At 44.5% G+C, this 21,320-nt stretch overlaps 1 protein-coding gene across 1 annotated transcript in view; it reads left to right on the top strand.

The window, feature by feature from the left end:
* Window positions 1–21,320, top strand: part of NPTN (neuroplastin) — an 83,255-nt gene that overhangs the window by 40,849 nt on the left and 21,086 nt on the right. The window contains exons 2-4 of the mRNA XM_066278074.1: window positions 9,671–10,018; window positions 14,781–14,952; window positions 19,656–19,750. Of these exons, the coding sequence (XP_066134171.1) occupies window positions 9,671–10,018; window positions 14,781–14,952; window positions 19,656–19,750 (615 nt within the window). The remainder of the gene's footprint in view (window positions 1–9,670; window positions 10,019–14,780; window positions 14,953–19,655; window positions 19,751–21,320) is intronic.

The following is a 21,320-nucleotide window of genomic DNA, read 5'->3' as shown; positions in this document are numbered from 1 at the left end:
ACTATGCCACTTGGTCAGGCTGAATTGTATTATCTTTAACATTTAAATCCTGATTGTTGGTATGTCAGGAACAGAAATCGAGCTCATTAGCAAAAGTTAAACTGAATATATAGATAGGTGAATTTCACAGGAAAAGTAATTAGTGGAGATTAGCTTTCGGTTATTAATTACCCATGGCTTTGAGAATGGTTTATTTCACTGGAGTTAAGTGTTAACCTTTATAGCATGTTTTTATTTTGTCTTTACTAAATTCTAACTGGAGGGTCAACTGATTGATAACTCTTAGAATGCTCTGTAATTGCCCCCCCCCCCATTGTTTCTGCCTTCAACATTCCATTTGGGTGTAGTTCTGGATTGTCCTATAGCTGTTTTTGGCAGTCTATGAGCATTTGCTTAAGAATGTGTTTCACTGCTTGAAACCAAACCTTTCATTAAGAACACTCTTTGATATATAGCTGGTTTGTATGTATTTGCCTGTTTCCTTTGGATGAAACTTAACTTGGTTTTTAATGGCTAGCAAACTTAGCTTTTTTCTTTTGTGTAACAGCTGCTTGAGTACTGTTTGTGGAGTTAGGAAGTGGATTTTCTAAAGTTTTCTAACAATAACTAACCTAACAGTAGTTTGTGGCTACTGCATTTTTCTCTGTTTTTTTTTTTGTATTTTTCCGAAGCTGATGCGCCCGACCAGGATCCACCCAGCACACCCACCAGGGGGCGATGCTCTGCCCCTCCGGGGCGTCGCTCTGTTGCGACCAGAGCCACTCTAGCGCCTGGGGCAGAGGCCAAGGAGCCATCCCCAGCGCCCGGGCCATCTTTGCCCCAGTGGAGCCTCGGCTGCGAGAGAGGAAGGAGAGGGGAAGGTTTGGAGAAGCAGATGGGCGCTTCTCCTGTGTGCCCTGGCCGGGAATCGAACCCGGGACCCCTTGCATGCCAGGCCGACGCTCTACCACTGAGCCAACCGGCCAGGGCCTTTTTCTCCGATTTTAAGAACTAAAGTTATAGTCAGTTTGATGTCACAGTCAAAATAGGACCTGATTTATTATATTTAGCCTCACTTTCTTTGTTCAAGATTAAATTAAAATGCCTCTTACCTCCCTGGGGTGAGGAAGAAATGTTTAGTTTCAAGGGGGTATCTTTAATAATGAAACTATTTGCCTGGAGACTATGTAAGCACAGACTAAGTGGCCAGGATTTTCTGATAAGTAAATACAAGCAGAGCCCATTCGAGGGTGTGACGCGTCATAGGCAGGTGCTGCTGAGCATGTCAGATGTGCAGGAAGAGAAGTGTTAGGGATCCTTTCTGAGCTGATAGTTCTCTTTGCTATTAAAATTTTCCAATCCCTTCTGTTTCTTAGATCTGGTGTCAGATTTTACTTTTATTTTTGTAAGACTTTTTTTTTTAGCAAAATTTATTTTGATTTTTTAAAAATTATTGCTGGCAATCTTTATTTACTGTCACTTTCTATTTGAAACATGTTGATATTTTTTGAGTTAGTGGTTTTCAATGCATTTTTCTTTTGGAAAATTGAAAAATTCAGAAAAAGCACAGTTAGCCTCTCTCCCCCATAGGTGTCTCTGAGCCCTGTTCCCCCTACCCCCCCCTCTTTCTCTCTCTCTCTCTCTCCACTCCCCACTTTTCCCCACACTGCTTCTGAGGTGCTTCAACAGAATACGCATGACTGGGTTAGGCCGTCCTTTCAATTACAAGGTAGAATGCAACATAACATTATGTACATTTTTGTGTGAACCTCCCAGATGAGACTGTGGTTGAATAAGTTGATGGAGCCAACTCAGATGTAAACCATGGTTCACTTCCCTATAAGCGAGCTCTCAGCTTAAGAGAGACACGTATCTGTCCACTCGTCCAACAGCAAAATATTTGAGACCCAGGGAGTGTAACCTGGGTCTGGGACACCCTCTGTATTATATGTAAAATTTTGTTTGTGTGTATTTCCTGGGATGAGAGAACCCCATGGCCTTTTTTTTTTCTTCTTCTTTTTCTTTTCTGAAGCTAGAAACGGGGAGAGACAGTCAGACAGACTCCCGCATGCGCCCACTCGGCACGCCCACCAGGGGCTGACGCTCTGCCCACCAGGGGGCGATGCTCTGCCCCTCCTGGGCGTCGCTCTGCCACGACCAGAGCCACTCTAGCGCCTGGGGCAGAGGCCAAGGAGCCATCCCCAGCGCCTGGGCCATCTTTGCTCCAATGGAGCCTTGGTTGTGGGAGGGGAAGAGAGAGACAGAGAGGAAGGAGGGGGGGGTGGAGAAGCAAATGGGCGCTTCTCCTGTGTGCCCTGGCTGGGAATCGAACCTGGGTCCCCCGCACGCCAGGCAGATGCTCTACCGCTGAGCCAACCGGCCAGGGCCCAGCCCATGGCTTTTTGTCATACTTTCAGCTTTTTTGGTCACGAACTTTTAGACCCATGGATCAAGATGATGGCTGTGTAGCCTGTCAGTAGGAATTGACAGCAGGCTGGAATGAAAATCCTTGTTGAAGATCAGCCACATCAGATGCTTATCCCTTACCTGTGCTAAAGTAATTGAACATTTGCACAGAGCTTTCAGTTTATACAACTCTTCCACATGTGTTATGTGACTTTGACAACTGTATCTGGCGATATAGTTGGCATCGTTCCCATTTGAAGAAACTGCTCAAAGTAAGGAAAATTTAAGTTGTGGAGATATTGACTCAAAAGCTGACATTCTTTCCTAGACTGAAATTAAACTAATCTGTCATGATCCAAGATCCTCTTGACTACCATCTTCCCTTATGTTTTATGAATTTATAGTTTGGCTTGCCTGATATTCAGTATCTTCTCATATATCATTGCTAAGTAGCTTGATTTGTAATTGGTAGGTTTACTCTATACTTTTTTTTTTAAAGGAGATTCTCTTTTTATTCTCATTAGTTGTGGATTTTCCACCTTGTTCATAATATCTCATTTAATGACTATTATAACTCTAATAATGTTTGTTAATTCTTTGAGTCTACACTTAACACTCTCCATTCTAGTTTCCTCTCTGTATAGGAGGGAATGAAAAAGAATTACCTTCATTTTTGTTGCTTCCTGCAGAAAACATGTACATTCTGGTTCTCAGGTTTTTTCTTGTGTCTTAAAGAAACTTGGTTCATCCAAACTTCCCAGCCTGTTGTGGGGCAGTCTTGAAGGCTACTGTATATCACCTGTTAAGCATTATTTCTGTGGAGATGTATAATAATGCTAACATTGTTGAATAGTGGTTATTACCATATGCCAGGCACTATTTTAAGCTGTGTTACTTAGTAAAATTCTCACAATAACCCTATGAGGTTGCTACTATATATGTTGGTCCTGTTCTATAGATTAGGGAGAAGCTCAGAGAGGTAAAGTCACTTGCCTAAGACCATAAAATTAGGGACAGGGCCTCCAAGCAATCCGATTCTGGAGTTTTCTGCTTTTAAATACTAAACTACATAGTCTCTTTTGAACTAGGCTTTTTTATTTCTCCAAAGCAGAAGGCTGGCTAAAATATGCCAAGCAGATTCCTTTAGCTATTTGCATGGTATAATTTCAGCATAACGGATGGGCTTTGGTTTAGAAGCTAGTAATGGGGACAGTCTTAATTTCCATGCCTTTGTTATGTCTGCCTGATAGAGGTAGCAGGGAAAGGAACAGGTTTGAATTTGAAAAATTCTTTGTAATTGCTGCCATCTGTATCCACAGATAGGACTAATCCATGAGCTTAGACCCACATACCTCCTTCCTGCTGCATAGAATGAGGCTACCCCATTTCCATCCACTTCAAGAGCATCAGGCCTGCCTTACCCTTGCTGGGCACAGGATGAGTGCATACGGGCTTAGGAGCTGCCTCTGGGTGTTAAGAAATAGTAATAAGTAGTCCTGGCCTGTTGGCTCAGCAGTAGAGTGTTGGCCCAGCATGTGGATGTCGCAGGTTCAATTCTCGGCCAGGGCACACAGGAGAAGCAACCATCTGCTTCTCCCCCCTCCCCCCTCTCCTTTCTCTCTGTCTCTCTCTTCCCCTCTTGCAGCTAAGGCTCCGTTGGAGCGGAGTTGGCCCGGGCGCTGAGGACGGCTCCATGACCTCCTCCTCAGGCACTAGAATGGCTCTTGTTACAATGGAGCAACAGCCCAGTGGGGTGCATGCGGAGTCTGTCTCTGCTTCCCCACTTCTCACTTCAGAAAAATACAAAAAGAAGAGAAAGAAATAGTGATGATTTTCATCTTAAATGAACAGTAAGGGTAAGCAGGCTGTATAAGTAGCCTGTGTATATAGCCTTGTATCAGGGAAGAGTAATTCAGACAGATTTGAAATATTTTATCTATAAGCACAGAATTAGCTTGTGTTCATTCTTCATTTTTGAGATACAGAGAGAGAAAGAGAGAAGGGAAAGAGAAATGGTCTTGTGTCTTGGCTGTCATTTCCTCTATTAATGAGGCATGAAGGAGAGAACAGAATAAACCACCCATGGAAATTAGTAGTGGAGTGGGGCTTGAAGGGAACCCCTCTTTTTTGTTGTGTTTTTTGTTTGTTTGTTTGTTTGTATTTTTCTGAAGCTGGAAATGGGGAGAGACAGTCAGACGGACTCCCGCATGCACCCGACCGGGATCCACCCGGCACGCCCACCAGGGGCGAGGCTCTGCCCACCAGGGGGCGATGCTCTGCCCCTCCGGGGGCGTCGCTCTGCCGCGACCAAAGCCACTCTAGTGCCTGGGGCAGAGGCCAAGGAGCCATCCCCAGCGCCCGGGCCATCTTTGCTTCAATGGAGCCTTGGCTGCGGGAGGGGAAGAGAGAGACAGAGAGGAAGGGAGGGGTGGAGAAGCAAATGGGCGCTTCTCCTATGTGCCCTGGCCGGGAATCGAACCCAGGTCTCCCGCACGCCAGGCCGACGCTCTACCGCTGAGCCAACCGGCCAGGGCCTGTTGTTTTTTAAGTAAAAGGTGATAAATGCAGGCTAGATTTAAAGGCCTGGCTTGGCAGTAGTCAGCTGAGCGAGGGATAGAAGTTTACCTTATTACCTGTTCAATGATTGCCCTGGAGGTAAGTGGGAGATTCAACTGTGAAAAATCACTGGTGGTCCCTCCTGTGGAGCGAAGCTGTCTTGTTTGCTTTCTAGCAAAAGTAGAAGCAGTTTTCTTGGGATTGGACTCTACCTGCTCTTCTGTGTTCCCTCTTTCTCCTCACTGTCTGCTGCATCTACACATGCACTTTTTCCTGCCAGAGAGCCTCTCTTTTCCCGGGCTGCTGGCCCTGCTGTCATCTGAAGGCACATGCTTGTTTGAAAGCCCTTGGTAATGAAAGGGCAGTGAGTTAGGCTCTGAGCTGCCTGCCCCCTCCTGCTGCTGCTAGCCTGTTCTTCACTTCTGAATTGGAGCTCATTTTGGATAGATAATGAGGCAGATAGTTGCTAATAACTTTCCCTTGCTAACTAACTGTGATTTCACAATATAGGCATAATACAGAGATTATATATTTTTTTACAATTTGAAGGCAAGGCAAGACCCTCTCTCCACCAGGACAAAGATTATGACTTGGTTTATTGCAGTGGTCTGGACCTCAATCCACAGTATCTTGTAGGGATGCCTGCAGTGTGTAGAGAGGACTTTTTCTTTTCCCTGCTTCTAGGAGGAGAAATATACTGCTCACAAAAATTAGGGGATATTTCAAAATGAATATGAAGCAATAAAATATCCCCTAATTTTTGTGAGCAGTATAGAGCTGTTTTCATGATCTTTGGTGAGTGTTCAGCTGTCAAGGAATCCCCTACTTAGTTTGTTTATGGACAGTAAAGTTTACTGGAAAGAACTAGACTAAGAGCTGAAGACCTGTGTTCTGTTCCCAGCTAGTCTGGATACCTGCCTAAGTGATATTGGGCAGATCGTGAGCCTTTCTCTGCACCTGCCGTATGAACCTTGTGAAATTATGTGTACAAAATGAGATGTGATATGTGTGGAAGCACTTTGTAAACTGTTATGTTTTCTGAAACTTCTAGGTGCTTCCCTTTATTAATTTGGCCAGTGACTACAACACCAGAGAATGCATATAATGTCTTTTAAATTACTTCCTATATAACTAGCCTTCTCAAGAGCAGGGCAATGGACATCAGATCTAGGGGACAGTTTTGCTTTAGAATCATCTTATGGTTTTTCACTTTTCCTCCCTCCCCCCAAAACAAACGCACAGTTGCATTTAGGAACTCTTTGATCCTGAGCTTCTCTATCTCTATTCTGTAACTGTAGTATAATTTTAAGGAGTCAGTAATCATAGTGTTCTGCACATTCCAGTGGAGGGATCCTGGCTTTTGGTGGCCAGAAATTATTCAATTCTCAGTGGTGACAAAAGACATCTTTAACTTTGAAATAACTACTAAAAACTTTTCCAGCCTAGTAAGCTTACATAGACTATAGTTGTGGGAAGTATTAGGAGGCCATGCTTTGGCTTTGGACACACCTGGATTCCAGGCCAGACTCTTTCACTATTAGCTTGTGACAGTAAGCAAAGTACTTAACTTTTTTGGACCTTATTTTCCACATCAAAAAGGAGGTTGTAATGGCATCTATCTTATAAGGCTGTTGTGAGGATTAAGTGAGATAAAGTGCTTAGCACATTGTCCAACATGTAACACATACTTAGAAAATGTTATTTGTTGATATACATCAGTGTTTTGAAACCGCCTACTGGTGCCAGTCCATCAGAAATTTCATGCCGGTCCATGAAGGAGTTAACCAACCTGTGCTGTATGAAGATTACAGACCTCATGATTATAGACTCTGTAATCTTCACAAAATTTCTGGCAGACAAAGCACAGTATGTGGACTGGCTATTGAAAACCACTTATATACATTTAATAATTAACTTGTAGAGGGCACAGATAAATGTATATTAGTGTTTTAAAGAATTTTTAATCTTGTTTTTAGATAGGTTGGTTTAAATATCCATCATATAATTTACTAACTTAATGGGGATTTTTGAAATTTGGTCCAATTTTCCTGTATGTAGGTTGAAAATTAAACTAAATCTGACATGCATTCCTTCCTCCTCAGAAGTCTTACCTTTGGGCTGGCACTGTCAGGTTGAGTGACTTGCTTGGTGTCTGCCTTGGGAATTGTGTTCAGGCTGTTCCTCAGCCGATTTTGAATTGTGTGGTGTTGAGATTTGAGATTACACTGGGGTTGGATGGGTTCTTTGTGGTTCTGGGTTCTTCTTGCATCAGAGTGGCCAATAGCTTGATAAATAGACATACATTTAAGCCTGCTTGGAAGTGCAATTTGGAAGAAGGGGAAAAAAATAGAAAACAGATCCATTAACAGATTTCTAGAGCATTATCAAGTAGCTAATCATGGCATTTGAGAGGACATAACTTCCTCTCACAGTTTACAGAGAATGTGAGATGAGCTTTATGAACCACTTAATGATTAAGAACATGATTAAAACAAAGTACCGATAATACTCTTCACTACTCTCAAAGGATTTACTAATACTGTACCTCATTGAGAAAACTGGTGACTGAACCAGGAGTGAAATGAACGAAACCGATTTCCTTTACCTTGCCTCTATATTAGTTGGCTTTGGTTCTGACAGTTTGGCAGGTGGCAGTTGTGAGACTAAGACATGGCTCCTTTGATACCACTTTATCTGGAGTTGAGTGCAGTTCTCCATTCAGAGGCTTGGCATCTCCTTTCTGGAGTTCTAAAACTTCCTCTGCATCTGAGAATAACATCTTTCTGGCTTCTTCTGGAGCTCTGGTAGATAGTTCCATCTAAGGAACTGACGCTGATCCAAAGAGGTGATTTAGAATGCCATTTTCAAGGCAGAACCTTTAGTCTAAGGCTGTTAATAACGGCATTCCTTCTTCCCCAGATTTGGAATGTTCCCCAGTATTGAAAGGCTAGTCTTGACCTCTGCTTGAGTAAGTAGTTTCTGAGGATCATGGGGTGGAATTTACCTCCAAATACTGCTATGGATATAAATAGAAAACTGTCCATTAGTACCTCCATTTTCAGCCAGCCCCACTGCATTCTTGGCGTGTGGACTGGAGGAAAACTGTTCGTTTAACCTGTACCTCTCCTCTGGGAACCTGTATCTCTCCTCTGGGGTATTTTCAGTCTGATGTTGGTAGATCCCGGCACCATGCTCTGCTCACTGCAGAGAGGCTGGGTTAGTCTCAAGAGAAATTACCCAGCCACTCAGAGTGCCCTCTTTTAGCTTCTCACCCTGCCCCTTGTCCTACTACTTGAATTGGACCCCTGGGTGGAATACATAGCTGAAAGTGTGCTTGCACTGTGATTTGGTTTTCTGTGGACCCCACTCCCAAGTCCTTCAAATAAGCCTGGATTTTTAAAATTTTCTCTCCACTTATGAAAGTGTAACCTAAAACAAATTTTGAACAAGTGAAAGTAGGCATCAACTTTAGTTTCTGGGCAGCACCTGGCAAACAGAGTTGAACTCATCATTATCCATTGTTCATTCTTTTTGAGCTGGCCCCTAGGAGCCAGGCAACTTATGTAGAGAGAACCTGTCAAGTACCATGGTTATTTTTTTTTTTTTAAGATTTAAAAATATTTTTTTTTATTATTTATTCATTTTAGAGAGGAGAGAGAGAGAGAGAGAGAGAGAGAGAGAGAGAGAGAGAGAGAGAGAGACAGGAGAGAGAGAGACAGGGGGGAGGAGCTGGAAGCATCAACTCTCATATGTGCCTTGACCAGGCAAGCCCAGGGTTTCGAACCGGCGATCTCAGCATTTCCAGGTCGACGCTTTATCCACTGCGCCACCACAGGTCAGGCATTATTTTTAAGACTTGACTTTTCAGGAGAATTTTCTAGTTATATGGATTTATGGGATTATGGAGGAAGGACATAGTCCCTCCATTCCCTGGCAGTGAGTTGGGTTGCTGTTACTGTTGGTTTCCTCCTGAATTGACCCCCATAGTAATTCTCACTTTGAAGTCCAGATGGGCTTGTTCTTATATGCCTGAGGGCCTGCAGTCAGGTAGAGGCTCCCTCATCACAGGTAACTAGGTGGTTTGTTTGCCATAGGCCCAGGGAAGATTGGAATGTGGGGAAAGTTTACCTTGAATGCAGGACAGAGTCTCCCGCATGAGAGAGAAATTCGCTTACCTTTCAGTTGAAATTTGAACTCTGACTCCCAAGAGGTGTTCATCTATTATTTAATGCTTCTTATTGAGGCCCACAAGAGACATTGTATTTCTGACAAAGTGTTCATTCATCCAAAAGAGAGATCCTGACTTGGCATATGTATCTACTGCCACTTCTGGTTATCTTTCATCACTTGTCTGAGTTTGAAAAGGTTATGGTTTTTGCTCTACGGAAAGAGACTCTTCTCTGAGACCTGAGGCTTTCTCCTTTCTACCAGCTGGGCCCATTGCTGACCTGCTTTCCCAGTGGGCTTGCTTCTGCCTGGCCAGCACTTGAACTGCCCCAGCTTGTAATTAGCCTGCCTTTGCTTCTTAAGCTTCCCAAGGTGGTTCTTCTTCTAAAAGCTTGTATGAAATGCTATTTACTGTCTCTATAGTTTAAAATGAATTCTTTTTGTTCTTTGCAACTCATTTGCTTTTTTCTTTTCTTTAAATTACTATTAACACCTGTTGATTCTTTTTTTTTTTTTTTTTCTGATTGGCCTGTCACTGCATTCCTGCTCCCCCTCCCTCTAGCTGGGTTTGTCAAGTCGCCCATGTCAGAAACTAAGCTCACTGGGGACGCCTTTGAGCTGTACTGTGATGTGGTCGGGAGCCCCACGCCAGAGATCCAGTGGTGGTACGCAGAAGTCAACAGAGCAGAGTCTTTCAGACAGCTGTGGGACGGTGCTCGGAAGCGCCGTGTCACCGTAAACACCGCCTACGGGTCAAACGGCGTGAGTGTGCTGAGAATAACCCGGCTTACCTTGGAGGACTCTGGGACTTACGAGTGCAGGGCCAGCAACGACCCCAAGAGGAATGACTTGAGGCAAAACCCCTCCATAACATGGATTCGAGCCCAGGCCACCATAAGCGTCCTTCAGAGTGAGTCCAGCACCCTACAGTAGTAGTACTGTAGTCCTTAGAAGTGGCCCGATGACCCTTCCCTCTGCTTCCTTTCCCTCTTCCCCAGTGCAGTCACTTACCCCACCCCCTGTCTTTGTTCTTCAGACCCATGACCCTCTGGTTGTAGTGTATGAAAACATCTGTGGCAGCTTTTTCTTTACCTTTGCTGTCCTTTTTTCCTCCCTTCTTCCCCAGCCCTTCTCTGTGTCTTTCTCCTCAGGAACAAACAGCTTGGGGAAATCGTGCCTGTCCAAAATCATCTGCATTGAGAAGAGGTGGGGAGGAAGTCCTGGGGAGGCTGGGGGGAAAACAAAAACAAAAACACTTAAAACTCACAAAACCAGGCAGTCAGACCAGCCTAGTGTTGAATTGTTTCTCTCCTTCCCTTTTAGTTTTGTAGTAGGTTTCCTGCCGTCCTTTCACTGATTTATTCTCTGGTGCCTTTCTATTTTTGTTTCTCTCCCCAGTCTAACGACTTTTTATTTCTTCTGTTCATTTGTTTGAAGCTCTTTGAGTAGCTGCCTTCACCTCTGTGGTTTTAAGTTTGTGTTTGCCTCTCCTTCTCCCTCGCTGTGACTTGGTGTTATCCTGTTCTGTGATGGGAATGTCGCCATGGGTGCGGTGCACTGGTACGTTTTGGTTGTCGGGTGGCATGTAAGCTTGGATATTTCCTTAGCTCTTTTTTCTTTTCTAAAACAGTGGCATGTACTTCTCTGATAGCAGCCCCCCACTGCAGCAGCATACTCCTCACTCGTCTCCTCTTCTTTTAAAAGCAGAGGCCTGAGATTCCCTCCACGTGGAGCCAGGTGACACTGAGCTGCAAGGTATTTATTTAAAGCCTCACCATGCTGTTTTGAAGTCAGAGATGTCTCTGAACCCTGTTTACAAGCATGTTGACTCTGCTGATTGTTGGCATCATGCTCCTAATCCCAGAGGCTGGCTACCGAGAAATAGTTCAGAATCCATTTACATGGGCCTTTTATTGTGTCTTGAAAAAAAGAGGAAAGTAGAGGTATCCCTGTTTCTGTGAGCAATGAGGGTGAGAGGAGCTGCTGCCTCAGAATCCTCCCCTGCATCTGTTCTCCCTTGCATCCCCTGTAGCAGATACGAGTAAGACGTTGGACGCTGGGGCTTCTGTGGTCTCCTCTGTTTCTGAAGTGTCTTGTACTTGCGTGGTGGGCAGGGGGAGAAGCCACCACAGAGCCAGTGCTCCCAGCTCGGCAAGAGTTCCAGCTCCGCATCCAACCCGGTGGTACTTGAGGGAGCATCCTCTGTTAAACAGAAGGAGCCTCTGGGTGTTTCCCCTTCTCTTCCAGGACTCTCTCAGTGAGAGACCTGCAGCCAGTCCTGGCTTAGAGAACTGACTGACTAGAAGGGAGTAAAAATAGTAAAGTACAGTTATGAGGAACTTTGTAATAACAGTGGGTAACATGAGATGGGCCCTGAATCTATATATTTATACAGGAACCTGGAAGAAGCCTACGCAGAAGCGAGGCCTCAAGGAGAGACAGGAGAGGCTGCTGCAGTTGGCACTGTTGAATTAGAGAACCTGCTTCTGGAAAGTGGAAAAGAAAACCTTGTCTATGTGGAAGAAGGGAATATTAACCCAGCAGTTTTTCTTTTATTTAACAACTTTTCCCCCCTTGCATGCCTCCTTCTGCTGTCTCCCTTGCTCCTTTCCTTAAAAAAGCAGAATTACCCAAGTGGCCACAAAGGTCTGCAGAAGTTTGTAAGCAAGGAATGGGCTGGGCATTTGGCATCTGTATTCCTGGGAGCCTGACTCCAGTGGACTCACATTAAAGGGTCTGCCAACATGGAGAGTACACAGCATTCCCCCAGTTTACTTGGAAGTCAGCTTCCTAACTTAGGGGTGTCTGCATGTGGTTGAATGAAACCCTGGCTAGTTTGGTTTTTCCCCAGACTTCCCTATCAGTCAGTTGACTGTTTTAGAGAGCAAGGCTTCTTTAAAAAACAAAAAAAACGCCCTGAATTCCACCCTCGTTAGATTGTTTTATGATCCCCAGGGACATGTGCCTCCAAGGTGAGGTCCAGTATACTATCTAAGAATGATAGTACTACCCCCAAAAACTCTTTGAGTAATGCAAGGCAGGAAGAGAAACATGCCCAGTTTTTAGGTTCTCTCACTGGCCATAATATATTCTTTGATGTATGAATGATGGCTAGGGTACGAGTCTCCTACCTACTGCTTCTAAATAGGAGTCCATGGCAGGTAAAAAAATGTTGAACTTCTTCTAAATGTTCCTCTCTCTTGGACTTTTGTGGGCATTGCTTGGTTACAGAAGAAAAAAAAAAGCCCCACCTCATTCTGGTGCAGAATGCAGATGTGGCTCTGTGTCCAGAGTGGCTGGTCAGCACTGGCTTCCATATACAGCAATCATAGGAGGGAGGCTCCCCACCTCAGACCCTCCTAATGTGCAAAATCATATCTGAACCTATTTAAATTGTCCACTTTCTCCCAGTTGCCTTTCTCCTGGATATTTAACACTTAAGGGGAAAAATGCTTTGCTTTGTCTTCTAAGAATTCTTGGCAGAAAGCCTTCCAGGTTGCTCTCATCAAGTCACTAACCCCCTGAGCTACAGTGGTCATTTGCATGACCACAAGTAAGAGCAGCATTTAGTTTGGCCTCCCTTTATTTAAACATCTGGAAGTTCTTGGCCTCACTCTCAGTTCAGCCTTTCTCAGTGTAATCTGAGAGGAAGAACCAGAGGGAGAGTCCCTAAGGGGACAGAAAATGAAATTGGACAATAAAAATTCAGTAAAAGCCTAAGTGTGTTTGGGTTTTAATGTTGCCTTTATATTTTTTAATTTCTGTGGAGTACTGGTTCTCTCTTTTGTTTTCGCTTGGTTGTGATTTTCTTCGGAGTTGCGGTGCTTTCTGCTGATGGTGTGTGTGCACCTTCCATTGCAGGGTCTGCAGCTGCTCTGCTCGACTTGAGGCCCAGGGGTCTGGCTTCTGTCCAGTCTGTTTTGGAAATCATGGGACACCACTGTGCTAACATGTTCACATGCATCTGCTTTTGTGTTAGTGGCTGCCATGCCTCCATTATCTGTACCTAGAGACCCTGTTTGATGTCACTGATGAGGACCAGTGAATGGAAGATAACCACTGTCCTTTTGCGAGAGTTGGACAATAGTGAGAACCAATCTGATTGAGCAAACTTAAGGATTTGTTTTATTTAACACATTTTTTTTTTTGGAATCAACGAGCTATACAGTCAGAAATATTACATGATAAGGAGGTCTGGGGCATTATGTTTTTCAAGTGTCCCGTGACCTGTTTCTCCTCTCCCTTTCCCACACAACTTAGTGTCCGTGGAGGGAGAGTTATGTTCTCCGGAGCTCGGTCTGCAGTACGCTGCACAGAGCGGTATCAGGGAGCTGCTGCAGAGTGGAGATAGGAAGTAGCAGGTACAGGGAGATGGGAAGTCAGGATTTCTAAAAAAGAATTGGAAAATAAATAGATAAATAAATAAGCAGCTACCTCTGATTGTGGAATGGGAAAAGATGTAATTTAGACTTCACCTGAAAATGACCAAAAGTAGAAAAAGAACTAACCCTGGGGAAAGAAGAAAGCTAAATACCAACAGGCACAATTAGAGACATCTTGGCTTTAATATGGGGATGGAAGTGCAAATGCTTTCAGGACACACCTTCCAGGAACCATAGAGTGTGCCTTCAAAAATTCCTGGTCATTGTGGTATGACATTTGACTTAGGCTAGTTTTGTAGCTATTAAACCTAGTGATTCTAGGTTATCTTAGTCCAGGACAGAACCAGAATACAAAGCATCGGACTGCCCTAGGTGGAAGGGGGTAGTGTGATTTTCAGCTGGGGGACAGGGATAAGAAATTGAGTCAGATGTGTTTTCTAGGCCCAGCTTTGCCACCAATAACAATTACGGCCTTGCACAGTAATTTTACCTTTCTAGCTTTTAAGGAATGGGATTCAGTGGACTCGTTAAGGGCCTTTCAGCTCCAAAACTCCAGGAGTTTGTAATACCAGCACCTACTGCATTCTAGTTATATTACCTCAAAATGGAATGTGTTTGAAAGTGCAGTTCTGAAAATTAGTTTTGGGGAGTAAATAATGTATGGGCTGCAGAAATCTGATGGTTCCTTAAGAATGTTCCCTTGACAAATTTTGGAAAATGCAATAGAATTTTAACAGGAAGTTTGCTTTTAGGATCTACACTGTCTTTTTCTGTACAATTAATGGCCATGGCTGGTTTGCCATAGGCTTATCAGATTGATGGGAAAAACCCATACATGTATTATCTAATTACTGCTATGATTGTTCCTACCCTAGTGACTCCATAGGGAGTTTATTAGTTATGTAAATGATGCTGTCTTTATCTTCAGACTGCAAGGTGGAGCCTGGTTTTCTATTTGAAGCAGAATTGGTTGGTGGTTCTTACATTATAAAACGATGGGATTCAGAGGTGTGAGTGGACTATTGCGAGGACACACCCCGTAATACTCCCATTCTCTTCACATCTAGGTCAGCGGGTCTTCAGGCTGTTGTCTGCGCTAGTGGTCATTTGTTTATAATCATTGTTTTTCCTTTCTTGACTTCCTCCAAAGTGGTAAAGTGAAATTCCTCATGTGGTCCTGTCTGTCCCTCCTCTTCTTCTAGTCTCCCCATCCTACCCCACCCAGCTTTCAGGCTAGGGCTGCAGGGAGTGGAAGGCTGTGGCCCCTGTCACTGTGCACTCTTATTACAGAGCCAAGGATTGTCACCAGCGAAGATGTCACCATTCCAGAGGTCTCTGCTACCCCCATCACCCTGCAGTGTAACCTCACTTCCAGCTCACACATCCTGTCACACAGCTACTGGACAAAGAATGGGGTAGAACTGATTGCCACTCGTAAGAATGCAAGCAACATGGAGTACAGGTGAGAAGGCCTGGCGTCTTCTGGAAGGATGGGGGAGTGTGCTGAGCTTACTTGACCTTCATCACCCATAATTATACTGTGTGAGACAGACATGAGACTGATCCTCCTGGGGAGTCTAGTCCAGTGTATCTTAGGTGAGGCCCAGAGTTTTATAAAAGATTTCCAAATGATTCTAAAGAGCAGCTTGGTTTGTGAGCCATAGAAGGCTCCCATCACTATAATAGAGAAACTAAGGGCATAGGGAGTGATTTGCTCAGGATCACAATGCTCTTGCTCATCAGTTGGAAAGTCACAAGTAGAATGCAGATCTCTTGACCTAATCCAGTGGTTTGAGGAAACAGGCTGAAATCTTCTTTAGGATTCTTAGAGCAAGATCACCCTAAGCGATCTTTCCTCTGGGTAGATTTCTTTTTTTTTTTTTTTTTTAATTTTTTTTTAAAAAATTTATTTATTTATTCATTTTTAGAGAGGAGAGAAAGAGGGAGAGAGAAACAGAGAGAAAGAAGGGGGGAGGAGCTGGAAGCATCAACTCCCATATGTGCCCTGACCAGGCAAGCCCAGGGTTTCGAATCGGCGACCTCAGCATTTCCAGGTCGACGCTTTATCCACTGCACCACCACAGGTCAGGCCCTCTGGGTAGATTTCATAGTGAATTACCCTTTAGGGTGTTGAGTATAACTGTGACCTGAGAAGGACCAGTGGATGTGGGGCTGTTTAGGGATGTGGAATAAGAGTGGTATCCTGGACATACCCTTCAATGAAATGGAAATATTTGCTGGTCAGTGTCACGTGGCACCCAAAGGTTTGGTGCTGTCTGGAATATCTAGTAACACATGGCATCTCACCTTTCAGAATATTTGTTCCTGGTTAAAAACCGATCTGGAAGAGGGTCAGCTGCCCTGCTTGGCAGCACTGCTGTGCAGAGAGAGGGAGGGCTGGAAGGGCAGGGGAGCCAGTGCGCCCAGTGGCTTCAGGGCCATCCTGAGATCCTTTTATACCCTTTATTTAGTTAATCCACATTAATTGTGGATCCTCCTCCTTTGGGGTGGGGCTTAAGGAAACTAAGATTGAAGTAACTGTTGACTACTTTCAAGGCCAAATACTGGATCTGAGGTTTAATAGTCAAGCTGGGTTCCAGGTCTTCTGATTCTGGAATGAGATCAGTGCTTGCTTTCTGCTGTGCCGTAGTGTTTAGTGGCAGGTTTGTTAATCTGTCTCCACTATAGTTTCTTCTGATACGAAGTTGGAAATATAGTGTCAAATATAGCATCAGCTATATCCTTGTAGTTTGGAAAAGGTTACTCAAGTAGAGGTGTTGGATGGAATAAATAGCATTGTTTCCCGGTCTGTCCATTATTTTTACAAGTTTGGTTTTGTTTGTTTTTTGTTTTACAATATCTCTTTTCAGTGTATGAGACATTCAGTCATGTTTTTTGGGGTCTTGTGCTATGTCATCCACAAAGCTTTGAATTGTAACTTTATGAAGTTTGAGCCTGACTTTATAAAATCTATTTTCGCAGATTATTTAAAGCTCTCCAGGCTGTTGTACATTGTCAGAGTTTTTCGAGGAATCTGTGTTCTCCCAAACTTTGTGGAATGACAACTGATGAATCCCTTGGGGCACCTAGTAAGTCAGCCATGGAGCCCGTCTTAGATCTTGCATCTTTCTATTTAGGCTATGGTGGTCATTCTCCATTCACTTCTGTTGCTTCCAGCAGCCAGTCACAGGGAAAGTTGTGGGAAGATTTGGGCCCATAGGCCTGACCTCACCTTCCCAAGTCTTCTCAAGGAACTTAGAGTCTGCCTAAGCCTTGAATACAGTATAGAGCTCTGCTTCACCTCCAAATTCTGGAAGACTTGTTAAGGGCAGGTGACTTGTGTCTGTTTTCCCACGGGAGAGTGTTGATTTAAGAAGAGGTACTTGTGTCAAATTGAGAAGACTTCATTGCTCCTCTGAGAGTATTATGCAGCCACAAACATGCTGAGACCACCCAGGGGATGGGCAGTGGCAGTGCCTTTCTTCATGCACGGTCTCTTTAACTCGTGTTTCCTTTTGGAATCAGTAGTAAGGTGGAAAAGTGCATTGGGCCACTCAGTGATCAAGGTTAGGAGTTTTTCTGACATTTGTTAGTCAGTGGAGACGTGACCAGCACAAGTATCCTTTTTTAACCACCAAGCAAACGAGCAGGAACTATATAGTCTGTCCTCTGATCTGGAGGCCGCTTTTTCTATTTTCTGTAATTACACACCAACCTTTCTGCACATGTTTAGGAGGGGGTAGGAGGTACAGGCCAGACAGGACTGTGCTGGTGTGAAGCTCATCCACAGGGGCAAGAAAGCTTGTTTGGGTCACTCTGTGGGATTCAGAGGAAGTTCTGGCCATTGTGCATACTTCTTTTTTTTAGATTTTATTTATTCATTTTTATTAGAGAGAGAGAGAGAGGGGGAGAGAGAGAGAAAGAACAGGGGGAGGAGCAGGAAGCATCAACTCCCATATGTGCCTTGACCAGGCAAGCCCAGGGTTTCGAACCGGCGACCTCAGCATTCCAGGTCGACGCTTTATCCACTGCGCCACCACAGGTCAGGCTGTGCATACTTCTTACAGTCCTCCTTTCTGACTCTCTGCTTAACTTGGTTCGGATCTGTGCCCAGCTGTTTGCTTCTGTTCATTTGAGTTTGTGTGCATTCATCTGTTTATTCTTGCCTTTACTGTATTCCAGCTACCAGGCTGTGTGCTGGGCATAGAATTAGGCACCAGATAAACAGTGCCTATCAATATTGAACTTGGTCTCTTGGGAAATGGACAGTGATCAAGCAGTCACATAATATACAAGGTGGGGCAAAGAAGGCTTATGGTTGCAAGTATGCTAAACACACACTTTATTTTTGCATTATTTATTAATGCATTATCTTTTTTTAATCTAAAGCTTTTTTTTTTGACAGTGTCAGAGAGAGGGACAGATAGGGATAGACTGACAGGAAGAGAGAGAGATGAGAAGCATCAGTTCTTTGTTGCCACTCTCCTTGATTGTTCATTGATTGCTTTCTTATATGTGTCTTGACTGGGGGGCTACAGTAGAACGAGTGACCCCTTGCTTGAGCCAGCAACCTTGGGCTCAAGCCAGCAACCTTTGAGCTCAAGCCAGTGACCATGGGGTCAAGTCTATGATCTCACGCTCAAGCTGGTGACCTCAGGGTTTCAAACCTGTGTCCTCTGCGTCCCAGTCCAACACTATTCACTGTGCCACCACCTGGTCAGGCTAAATGTGTTGTTTTTTTTTTTCCATTTTTTCCGAAGCTGAAAATGGGGAGGCAGACAGACTCCCGCATGCGCCCGACTGAGATCCACCCGGTATGCCCACCAGGGGGTGATGCTCTGCCCATCTGGGGCGTTGCTCTGTTGCAGCCAGAGCCATTCTAGCGCCTGAGGCCATGGAGCCATCCTCAGCGCCCGGGCCAACTTTGCTCCAATGGAGCCCCGGCAGTGGGAGGGGAAGAGAGAGACAGAGAGGAAGGAGAAGGGGAGGGGTGGAGAAGCAGATAGGCGCCTCTCCTGTGTGCCCTGGCCGGGAATTGAACCTGGGACTCCTGCACACCAGGCCAACGCTCTACCGCGATTTTACTTACTGGTTTTTGGAGAGAGAGAGAGAAAATGGGGGGGGGGGGGGAGCAGGAGGCATCAACTTGTAGTTGCTACTCATACGTGCCTTGATCCAACAAGCCCAGGGTTTCAAACTGGCCACCTCAGAATTTCAGCTTGATACTTTATCCACAAGCCAGGCAAAGTATTATTTTCTACATGAACAACTGTAAACCTGCTTTTGCCCCACCCTGTATAATAATGTGTTGTGATAAGTTCTGTGTAAAGAATTATAGTGTAATATGAGAGAGGACGTCAGGGAGGGGCATATCACTGAGATTTGTGGATGGGCAGAAGGCAACCAACGTGTAAGCCCAGACTCATGGAAAAGGTGCTTAGGTGGCTAAGGAGTGATAGAAGAGCATACTTTGGAATGTCAAGGTTTGGAAATAGGAACAAGCTCGGCACATTAAAAAAATAATGAATAAAGACCACCAGGGCTTGGAAGTGGCTGAGAAGAGGCTGGGGAGGTGGGTGAAGAGGAAGATCACACAGGCCCTGCAGTGCCAGCTGCAGCTAAAATCCTGAAAAGGTCAGCTGCATGTCTGGTTGGTGCTCTCAGTGCAGGTTGGTTTGTTTTCTGTGCCCGGGTCCTGTTACTGAGTAGACCTGTAAAATGGTGTGCCGCTGCACTACAGGGTAGAAAAGGCTGCCAGAACAAGGCCTCTAGGGAAGTGTGGAACTGGGTGTCCCTTTCTCCTGCTCTTCCTTGTTTGACTGGAACCATCAGGTGAGCAGGAAGTTTCTGTGGGCTCCATCCAGCCTCTCTATCTAAACATTGATTATACTGCTTTCTGTTTTGATGAATTGTTTTGTGATTTATTTTCTCATTGGACTGGAGCACCTTAAGGCTAGGGAACATGTATCACTCTGTCTTCCTGGCACCCAGTAAAGAATAAAGCATTCATCCAGAGGGTGGTGTTTTCCTTTTAGTTAGGAGGAGGTGAGTTACATTCAGGGGCATGATTCAGAGAGCAGGTCCCTGGTTGCCCCCTGGATACTCCTGGTATATATTTCCATTGTTTCCGGCTTCCTCACTTGATTTTTCTTCCCATCTCTGTAGGATCAACAAGCCGAGAGCTGAGGATTCAGGCGAATACCACTGTGTGTACCACTTCCAGAGCGCTCCTAAAGCAAATGCCACCATCGAAGTGAAAGGTACACTCAGCAGAGGTTGCCATGTGGGCTTCCCATCCTCTTCTGAGTTCCCGCCTTAGTCTGGACTCCCAGGCTTCAGCTGTCCGGGTTTAAATCCACACCTCACCATCCACACTAGCAGTGGGGCTGTGACGAATTGTTCAGTGATCTATGTTTTAGTTTACTCATTTGTAAAGCTTGCCTCGTGGGTTTGTTAGGAGGGTTAGACAAGTTTACATAGTAGGTTGAACCATGTGAAGTTTCTGATTTTGTATGTTAAAATGCTTGAATGTTGGCAGTTGCATGTGGTTCATTCTTAGGTCAAGCTCTAGAGTAGTATCTTCTGAGTGTTACTGCAGTGGGCCCACAGAACTCGTCAGCACAGTGTGCAGGGTTAACTGTTTATGCTTAATCCTTTAGCGTTTCCATAGAAACTGGCTGCATGGCATCTCAGAGATGAGGATGTAGCTGAGATTTGCAAGAAACCAAAAACTTCACTTAGGAGGACACACCTTGTCTTTTAAATTCATAGGGTGGCCTTGAGAAGCCAGAGGGGTATTTAGGACATAGGAAGGGGCTACAGAGTGGGTATATAGGTTTTTAAAATATTTGGAAGACTAAAAATTTAGATTGAAGAAAGGCTTAGACACAGTCAGTTTCTGTTACATGGTTGTTACATGAGAGCAGTGTCTAGGTGACGCAGCCCTGACTTGGGAGCTGACGCATGGTGGCTGGTGTCTTCTCTGGTGCCTGGTTTAGTTCTGAATATCCATGGGGTGAGTCACAGCTGCATAGCTTCAGTCTTCACAGGTCTTGGAATGTGGGATTGGATAAATTATGTGGCTTTTCTTGGAGAGATCTGTGTTTATCTCTGTTTTTAAAGAATACCATGTTTGTTCAACATGAGGATGAAGGTGTGAGAAAGCATTTTCTCTGACAGCCTGGGGCCTTCCCGCCCAGGAGCTCTGCAGGGAGACTCCTCCATGTGTGTGCCTGAGGACCTTCATGAAACCCAAGTGCAGAGGGACCAGGGTGCATGAGAGAAGGAGAGTGGCGTGTCTAATAATGGCCCTCTCCAAGTCTAAATGGATAATTACATGCATACAACTGCAATCCTTTTGAATTGTGTTAATTTCTAATCAGCACTTCCAGAAGTGGAAACAGGTTATTTTTCCATTGGTTTGGCTGCTTGAGAAGGAGGGGTTCAGTGACTCCAGAGGCCCCTTCTGTTGAGCGGGTATGAAGTGCTATTCTGGCGGAGCAGAGACGAGCAAGGGGCAGGCAGGGATGTTTCCAGAAGTCACCATAGTGAAGATGCAGACTGTACTGTTTGTTTTTACTGTATTACTGCACAGTAGCCTGAAACTGAACAGGTGGTGATAATCCTGGTTATAAAGAAGTAGACTTTAAGGAAATTCTTTTTTATATAAGCCTAAACCATTTTGTGGACAGATATGTTAGGTTCTCAAGAGAATTTGTAAAAAAATTCTAGTCTTTCTCTCCTCAAACACCTGGACAGAAAACAGCTGAACATTTAATATCTTTCAATGTATGGTTAGATTAGTCTGGTAAAGACTGAACATTTGACTTT

This window comes from Saccopteryx bilineata, chromosome 4 (genome assembly GCF_036850765.1).
Source record: "Saccopteryx bilineata isolate mSacBil1 chromosome 4, mSacBil1_pri_phased_curated, whole genome shotgun sequence".
Classification (NCBI taxonomy): domain Eukaryota; kingdom Metazoa; phylum Chordata; class Mammalia; order Chiroptera; family Emballonuridae; genus Saccopteryx; species Saccopteryx bilineata.
Note: the sequence above shows the minus strand (reverse complement) of the source record. Positions and strands in the feature narration are given on the sequence as shown.